Below are 9,749 nucleotides of genomic sequence, written 5' to 3'. Positions count from 1 at the left end.
AGCCGTGGCAATACATCTCTTGAAGAATGGTGAACACTCACATTGTGCCACTATTGTTTAGTCACAGAGTAGGCCCTGATTTAGTGAAGAATTTTAGACCTAAACCTATCTCTATTTGTCAAAACTATGAAATAGGTATTTCAGTGAAAATTATTTCAGTATTCAATTCCTTTACTGAACTGTGACTTTCACTGCTTAGGTGTTTCTTCTGAATAAATTTATTTATTTGGAGGATTTAAAATTGAGTCTTGAAGATCTTACTGCTTTTAATTGTGTAGACTACTAAAACCAAATACAATTATTACTTTTGGTGCTTTTCAAAATAATTTATTCAATGTTGAATCCCTTTTTGAATGGAAAAGAATACTTCTGCAGAGACAGATTCCTTCAAAAGCATAGTTCCAGGGTTGTGGAAAGGTTTTATGTGAGAATATTTTTATTTTTAACCACATCCTTACATTTCAGATCTCTGTCTGCTTTTTCAAACAATGGATGTGTATTTATAGTGTAAATATTCTCACTGAAGCAAACACAATGTGCTGTGCTACTCACATGTGCAATATATAGCATCTCATGTCCACTTAGATTAGAATGCACAGCTTTTAACACTGCTCAAAGATGACAGTATATGTATGGGGAAGCATTGGCATCCAGAAGGCACATTTTAGAGGCAAAAAAAAATAATAGTAAGATTTAATAGGAAGAAAAGAAATACAAAATGCCCCCCCTAATTTTTAGTTGTCTGGAATTTGAAGGTTTTTCCCTCTTTTACACCTTGCATTTGCCTCAGTCTGTCTAGACACAAATGAGAAGGAAGAGAAAAGCTGATGCTATGTTCTGTAATTTCTTCTTTGAATATAGTTATTGTTGAGGAGGATCATTGTCTATATCTGCTCTTGATATTTTGTGTGGTTTTGGGACATGTGTAAAGCAGCAGTACCTTTGCAGATGCAGGACTGTCTGGAGAAGATTGCTGAGAGTTGCTCGGTCACAGAAAGATATGTTGTCTGAAATCTGTCCATTGGTCTACATTCTGTAATTTAGAATCTGAACATCTCATGCTTTTATTTAAGGTAGAATATATTACTTCTCTCTGTAAGTAATTATAATAGGAACATTTTTGCTGGGTTAAAAATACTGAATTTTATTTATTTGTCAAATTTCTGTGAGAATTTTAGTAAAACGTACATCCTTTTAGACATTAACATTCTTCCTTTTGTTTGCTTCTCTGTTAGCTCTTAGAGAAACCTTTTCAGTTAGAGAATTGCACTGACCTTGCAAAATACCATATGTTGAGTGTGCTGCTATTCATCTCATAAGCATTAGTAGTCTTGAATGAACAGGTATTGTCTGTATCCTGTGATAACCAAAGGAGTTAAATAGACTATTTTTTTTGTTGCAGTGATAGAGATTAAATATTACAGATAAATTACTCTCTTTTTTGTTAAGAAGCATTATTTCTTTGTGATACATGTACAGACACGTGGGTGTGCACATCATATAAATTCAGGGTTTATTTAGAACTGGCTTAAATTCTGAAATCGTAGAAAATCATAGTTCTGACCATTTGTACATTCTTAACCCTTATATTGCAGTATATGTTGGTAAAGGAGTGAACTCAATCGTGTAGTAGTCTCAGCAAAACCAAAGAGTAGAAAAAGTGAATAAAAGATGGCTATTTCACCCTGACACTCGGTTTCTTTGCTATCGCAGTTTAACATGGACCTTACATGTAGTTATAATGTTTCTTGCATGGTTTAGTTCCTTTTTATTTTTATGATACAGTGCAAAAGTATGAGAATAGAGAAAACACCATCATAAGTAAATAAAGAAAAATAAAAGACGCAGCAATGGATCATTAGAGTTTCTATTTAAACAGACATATAGATGGTTATATATAGCAATTATAAAAAATACGTATTTATGTAATTTAGAATTAAGTAAAGAGATGTAAGCAAATAATTAATATGGATCCTTATAAAATGCTGTATCAACTATCAGAACATCCAGCATCTTACAACAGCTTTTTGCACCTAGTTATTAAAAATATTGGAATGTGAAAATTAGAGAAAAGTGACATAGTTGCACTAGGGTTAGTGAGAGGAAAGCTGTTCATAAAAGCTCAAAATGTGTGTCCTCTCAGTTTTTAGCTTGTACTTGTTTTGGTTTTGGTTTTTTTTGATAAAAAATCCAGATGGTAACTGCCCATTGTTGTGCATTTTAGGTCTCCGGGGGGTTTATTTTCTATTTAAAAATAATTTCAAAATTAGAAGCTGTATTCTTCTTTAACTGTTCTTTGAGTTTCTGATACTTAAAAATGTATTGTCTTTTGCCAATAAAAACTACTGCAGAAAGGTGTGTTGAATAAGAGGGCTAAGAGATCCTAGACTGCAGCTGTGGGAGTGAATTCTATGTGTGTACCTAGATTTCAGAACTGCAGCAGTCCTACCATCCTCAAATACCTGCAGAGTGTTCCAACAGCAGCATTGCTGCAAGACAGGGAAGCTGAATGCCTTCTGAATTCTCTTACTACTTCTGCATTCTATTCTTCATTTTATGGACAAAATGCCTTTTGGAGAATATTTTAATCCTGTTTTACAATGCATTTCTAGCATCTTCCTGGTCTTTGACTCCAGGATTATTTCTAAATTTTATTTATTGTTCTTGGTACTCACCTGTCCTTTTGAACATTTTAGAAAACACTTGAGGCTGATTTATCTGTTTGGGCCCTGATCAGAACTTTTTTAAAAACTAAAAGGTCAAATTATTGTCTGAAAATATTGACATTTAGGGGACAGGTAAAAATGCAGTGAGCATCTTAAGGTTCAGTACAACCCCACTACTAGATATTTTCCTACTTCATCTTAAAAGATCAGGCTGAAGCAGTTAGGGGCTGCATTAAGACTGAATTGCAAAGGTGAATACATAATGCAGTACTGACCGTAATGTGTTTCAAAGAGTATTCATATTACAATGAAAGAAGATTCTTTTTATTTTTCAGAAAAGGCATTTCAGAATATGTTAGCAACTGTGTACAAAAAGAAGCTCGACTCATACTTATGCTCCCCCCAGCTGAAGAAGACCTCAGCTTTGTTAACATAATAATACATATTTTCTTCATACCACATAGGAGCAGAAGTGCCTATTTTCTGGCTTGCTTTCAGTATTGTACCATGAAAGGACATAGGACACATTTCAGCATCACTTGCTGCAGAGTTCACCTGACAAGGAGGCACTTTTTATTCAGTTACTGAAAATTGTTCATAATCCGTATTTTCTACCTTGACATTCTTATAAATTATCTCCATTCCGTTGGCATTGTGATTTTTTTAAGCTTCTTTTACAAAACTAGAGGGAAATGTGTACAACTATGTTTTCTGCTTTGCAATGAAAGTGTACATTTATCACTTAGGTACATGTAAGTCACTTCTGTGAATTGAGCCCTTGGAGTAAATGTGTTTTGATGTAATGGCCATCTGCTCATGAATATCACATTTGCTAGTTTAACAAATAGTTTGATATAGATAAACACATAGTTTGGTGAGATCATATAGTTTCACAGATAGCAATGCAATAGAAAAGTTTTATATTTTCCATAAACCAATAATCAAACTGCAGTGGAGATCTCAAGGTTTTTGTTTGTTGCTTTAAGAAATTAATCTCTAGTATTTACTTTTAGTTTCTGACTGCTTTTTTTCAAAATGGTAAATGAAGGACCCACATCAGATTATAACAGGAGGCAAACTACATCCTTCCCATTTCAGAAAACAATCAGTCTTGCTTCTCTTTTCACCTTTCAAAAATGAAAGCTGTTCTGCTCTCAGATGGACACAGTACAGCCAGACACCAGGAGAACCTGGGAACAGCTGATCTGACACTCTTGCCCTGTATGGCTTCATTAGAGTCAGGTATCAGTGACACAGAAATGGCCCCTGCAGCTGTAGCTAAAGCCAGTTTGCAAGAAAAGACAGAACTGACAAGCTAGAGTTGGTCAAGTCAGTGATGCTGAGTGTCATGGTCTGAGGGATGCAGGTCAGCTGCAACGCGTTACACATACATATGTAGTGCAGTAAATATAGCTCAGCACCAGGCCATTTTTTTAAGCTGATAAAAACTAGTTTAGTAGGCTCTTTGTTTGATTTTAGTTTTGATATTATGGCATTTACTGTGGTCCTGGCACATATTTTACTGCTGAAGTCAAAGTTTATTCTTCAGTATCACTGATATCAAACTGTAACCATGACAGAGTGTGTGGATTTATAGGAGGAGTATGTGAGTGATGGTGAGTTTGGGTTTTGGATGTATCTTCAAAATTTGTCTTCATGGTTACTGTTTTTAGTGCAGGAGAGCCATGTAAAATGTGTGTGTTCAATAACATTGTCTTGTTTCCCCCCATGTCCCCTCCTGTATTTTAGCATATGTTCCTGAGGAAGAATTGAAAGCAGCAGAAATAGATGAAGACAGCGTGGAAGATGATGGGCTGTCTCTGGACATCCAGGAGAATGAGTATTTGTGCAATGAAGAAGCGGAGATCAAAGAGGCTCAAAGCTACCAGAACTCCCCAGTCAGCACTGCAACTAATCAGGATGCAGGCTATGGTTCACCGTTTAGTGAAAACAGCGATCAGCTGGCCCATTTCAAAAGCACTTCCTCTAAAGAAGAGAAAGAGGATCCTCAGTGCACAGACAATGTTTCCTATCCACAGGACAGCTTGGCACAAATAAAAGCTGTGTATGCAAATTTGCTTTCAGAGACTTGCTGGTCCAGTTTAGCTTTGGACTTAAAGAAATCCAATCCAACCACCAGCAACAACGGAATCAGCCAGAATGAAAACATGACCAGTACTGACACCAATGCCAATTCCCAGAGTACTTGTACTACCAGTACCAACACCAGTACCAGTACAACCACCAGTAGTACTAGTAACAGCAATAGTAACAGTGGTGGCTCGGGTTACGACTGGCACCAAGCTGCGCTGGCTAAAACTCTGCAGCAGACGTCATCGTACGGACTTCTGCCGGAGCCGAGTCTCTTCAGCACGGTACAGCTTTACCGGCAGAACAATAAACTCTATGGGTCTGTGTTCACCGGTGCCAGCAAGTTCCGATGCAAAGACTGCAGCGCAGCCTACGACACGCTGGTGGAGCTAACTGTGCACATGAATGAAACTGGACATTACCGTGATGACAACAGAGATAAAGAAGCCGATAAGACCAAGCGGTGGTCAAAGCCTAGGAAACGATCGCTTATGGAAATGGAAGGCAAAGAAGATGCCCAGAAAGTGCTGAAGTGCATGTACTGCGGGCATTCGTTTGAGTCTTTGCAAGACCTCAGCGTCCACATGATAAAAACAAAGCATTACCAGAAAGTGCCTCTGAAGGAGCCAGTACCAGCCATCACCAAATTGGTCCCTTCTACCAAAAAGCGAGCACTTCAGGACTTGGCTTCCCCTTGTTCACCTGAGCCAACAGGGATCACGGCAGAAGCTTCACTGGGTGAGTCTGCAAAGGATCAGAAAACTGCCAACCCCTACGTGACTCCGAACAACCGCTATGGCTATCAAAATGGTGCTAGCTACACTTGGCAGTTTGAGGCACGCAAAGCCCAAATACTGAAATGCATGGAATGTGGCAGTTCCCATGATACTTTGCAGCAGCTCACTGCTCACATGATGGTCACCGGTCATTTCTTGAAGGTGACCAATTCTGCTTCCAAAAAAGGCAAACAGCTAGTGTTGGACCCAGTGGTGGAGGAGAAAATACAGTCTATACCTCTTCCACCCACCACCCATACAAGGCTACCAGCCTCCAACATTAAAAAGCAGCCTGATTCCCCAGCGGGCTCCACAAACTCGGAGGAAAAGAAAGACTTAGAGAAGGAAAAGCTGGTGGTCACTGAAACAGAGAAGAAGATTAAAGAAGAGAGTGAGGACTCTACAGAGAAATTTGAGCCAACAACTTTGTATCAATACCTCAGAGAGGAGGACCTAGATGATAGTCCTAAAGGTGGAATAGACATACTGAAATCCCTGGAGAACACAGTGACAACAGCCATCAGCAAAGCCCAGAACGGAGCCCCTTCCTGGGGAGGATATCCCAGTATCCATGCAGCTTACCAGCTCCCGGGGACAGTCAAACCCCTTCAGCCCACGGTGCAGAGCGTTCAAATGCAGCCGTCCTATGCGAGCAGTGTGAAATCGCTGTCGTCAGAACACAACGCACTCATCCATTCCCCAGGCAATCTCACACCCCCACCTCACAAGAGCAATGTATCTGCTATGGAGGAGCTAGTGGAGAAAGTTACCGGTAAAATCAACGTGAAGAAGGAAGAGAAGCCTTTGGAGAAGGAGAAGAGTTCTCCAGTTAAACCCATGTCACCTGCTGCTAAAGAAAACAAGGACTTCCCAAAAGCCGAAGAAATAAATAACAAACAGCAGCCAAAGAAGAGCTCTGAGTCTGAAGTTCAGAAGGTCAAAAAGGATAGTCCAGCAGAAGCACATACACCAAATGGTACAGAGCCACTTAAAACAAAGGTTGCAAATGGCTGTAACAATTTAGGAATTATCACAGATCATTCACCTGAGCCATCCTTCATTAATCCATTGAGCGCTTTACAGTCCATTATGAATACCCACTTAGGCAAAATTTCTAAGCCGGTAAGCCCCTCTCTGGACCCTTTGGCCATGCTGTACAAAATTAGTAACAGCATGTTGGACAAACCCATTTACCCAACCACTCCAGTCAAGCAGGCTGACGCTATCGACCGGTATTACTATGAGAACAGCGATCAACCTATTGATTTAACCAAGTCCAAAAACAAGCCTCTTGTTTCCAGTGTGGCTGACTCTGCCTCATCCCCGCTGAGGGAGAGTGCCCTGCTGGATATTTCCGATATGGTGAAGAACCTCACAGGGCGTTTGACACCCAAGTCTTCAACTCCCTCTACCGTGTCAGAGAAGTCTGATGCTGATGGGAGCAGCTTTGAGGAAGCTCTGGATGAACTGTCACCAGTACACAAGAGGAAGGGCAGGCAGTCCAACTGGAACCCTCAGCATCTTCTGATCCTTCAAGCCCAGTTTGCTTCCAGCTTGAGGGAGACCCCAGAAGGCAAATACATTATGTCGGACCTAGGTCCACAAGAGCGGGTACACATCTCTAAGTTTACTGGTCTTTCCATGACCACAATTAGCCACTGGCTGGCCAATGTGAAGTATCAGTTAAGGAGGACAGGTGGAACTAAATTTTTAAAGAACTTGGACACAGGACATCCTGTTTTCTTTTGCAATGATTGTGCCTCTCAGTTCAGGACTGCTTCTACATACATAAGTCACTTAGAGACACACCTAGGGTTTAGTTTGAAGGATCTGTCAAAGTTGCCACTTAATCAGATTCAAGAACAGCAGAATGTTTCAAAAGTCCTCACAAACAAGACTTTGGGCTCACTTGGAATTGCCGAGGAGGACTTAGGCTCCACATTCCAATGTAAGCTCTGTAACCGAACTTTTGCAAGCAAGCATGCAGTCAAACTGCACCTTAGTAAAACACATGGCAAGTCCCCAGAGGACCATCTGATCTATGTAACTGAGTTAGAAAAACAATAGCGTCCAGGTAAGCAGCCAGGTATGCAAGTGACCACAGGAACATTGCACTAAACTTCTTCATAGTACTGCACTAGGCCTGACCTGAGCCTCTGAAATCAGTCTTACTTTTGTTGCTGAACTGCCTATCTGGACCTTGGTTTTTCTTACACTTATTTTGTAGTTATATTTATATGCTCTTTGTCTGATCTGTGCATGGTTATTTTTTTGTTTCTGTTTTTATTTTTTGTGAGTCAAAGTCTGACCTTTATTTTCAACATCTGTCCTTGATGTTAAGCTATCTTTTGTAGAATATAGTGGGAGACACTATTGAGAGACATTAATTTAGCCGTAAAGAAAGACACAAAGAACAATGATAAAGAGACATCCTAAAATTACAAAGTTGCCATGACAATAAAGGTCACAGAACCTGGTAGTGTCAAGTTTTAACCCTCTGAGAACTGTAATAGCATTTCTGTGCCTTTCCCAGTGACTAAATAAGTAAATAAGGAGAAACAAAATAAAACAAAAGGCTTAAAGGCATTTCATTCAAATGAAAGCTGTGTCGGAAGCAGGACTTTTTTTTTTAATGAATGAGCTTTTTTTTTTAAAATGCAGAACTGGTTTGTGAAGATATTGTGCATGCAGTCCTTGGAAGAAGGAGAGCTGTGTAGTACTCAAGGGGTTAGGAAGCCACAACTGTATAAGTTAAATAATGATTAAAAAAACAAGCAAACCAATTCGCCACTATGCCCAAACCCTCTGGATGCTGAGAATTGCCACTTTTTGGCAAAAGGAAAAAAAAAAGTATGCAAGCTGTTATTTAAAACAAATGTAAAAATGCTCTTTTCTTTCCTTTATTTTTTTTTCTGTAAAATACTGCAGTTTATAGTTATTTACAAATGTTAAGCTTTGGTACAAGCTGACCTTTCTATAGTGTGCTGCATTGGTAAATGAAAACAAAAAAAATGGGGCAAATGTTGGATTCTGTTCCTTGTAAATTGCCAGCATCAGCTTAAAAAAATACATGTTACATATCGTACCATTTTAAACTGTTCAACTTTCTTTGTACCTTCTGGCTGTATGCTTTCTCTTTTAACTTTTTATATTGTCATTTTATATTCAATTTCTGTGTATATAATGTAAAACCACACTTTTTGAATAAAATTTAGTTCCTGCAGCTTGATATAAATAGAGGAATTTTACTGGCACCTGCATCTTTCCAGATGCATGTACTTAAAGGAACTATCTGACAAAAAATAAATAAATAAAAATAAAGCAAGCAATGCACTATGAATTATACATTTTGATGTTTTATCATTAATATTGTACAGTACATTTTGGTTCACACAATTAAATCCACTGTTTTCTCAAGTGTAAAATAAACCCACATGCAGTTCTTGATTTACATACATTGTCATGTCGTCATTAAATTGCCTTTGAGGTGTTGCTCCAGCTATAAGAGGCATCGTTTATATAATCAACCAGCGAAAATCTACTTGAAATCATCTCTCGTGATCTGTGTGCTGACGTGTCTCGCTCAAAGCCCTAATGCTGGTAACCTCTTAGGAGAGATCTGCAGCAGGCACTCACTGCAAAAGGTACACAGCCAGAGCAGCCAGGGGCATCCTGCTCCTCCCTGGGGTACAAGAGAGGCTGCAAAGGTTTTGGCCAAGTTAATTTCCTTATGCCGTGCGGCTGTACCTGTAGCCATTTTCTGTGTGTGTTCAAAGGCCGTCTCCTCCCTCCCTCCCTTCCCTGGTGAAGCACCTTTTGATTCCAGCAGTTCCATAGTCAGAGGCTGTGGCTCCTGCCCCTGCCGTCTGTTGGATGCTGTGGTGCTGCCTCCCTGGCAGCGGTGAAGACCTCAGAGGCTTTGACACCAGTTTTTACTTACAGTACAAGGAGGCAGACCTGTGTTTCTCTGTACTTTTTAAATATTGCATTTTGAGGTAAGCTGAGCGCTATCATATCAGGTGTTTCCCTTAATCTTTATTTCTGTTCTGTTGAATGCAGATGTCATTTAGAATGTAAAAGAGAGCTGTCAGAGCCTTCACTTCTCTATCTCCTGAGTGCTTTGACAGTTACAGTGTATGAAAGCCTGGGATCTGCTATCCATTACACTTTTTGGATGGGCTATTAAATATGAGGACCTAGAGGGGTTTGCTTTCAT

At 39.5% G+C, this 9,749-nt stretch overlaps 1 protein-coding gene across 1 annotated transcript in view; it reads left to right on the top strand.

The window, feature by feature from the left end:
- TSHZ1 (teashirt zinc finger homeobox 1) overlaps window positions 1–8,984 on the top strand; it is a 54,871-nt gene extending 45,887 nt beyond the window's left edge. The window contains exon 2 of the mRNA XM_066561057.1: window positions 4,416–8,984. Within this exon, the coding sequence (XP_066417154.1) occupies window positions 4,416–7,600 (3,185 nt within the window). The 3' untranslated portion in view covers window positions 7,601–8,984. The remainder of the gene's footprint in view (window positions 1–4,415) is intronic.
- The last annotated feature ends 765 nt before the right edge of the window (window positions 8,985–9,749 follow it).

The sequence above is a fragment of the Molothrus aeneus genome, chromosome 1 (assembly GCF_037042795.1).
Source record: "Molothrus aeneus isolate 106 chromosome 1, BPBGC_Maene_1.0, whole genome shotgun sequence".
Classification (NCBI taxonomy): domain Eukaryota; kingdom Metazoa; phylum Chordata; class Aves; order Passeriformes; family Icteridae; genus Molothrus; species Molothrus aeneus.
This window is presented reverse-complemented; position numbering and strand designations above follow the sequence as displayed.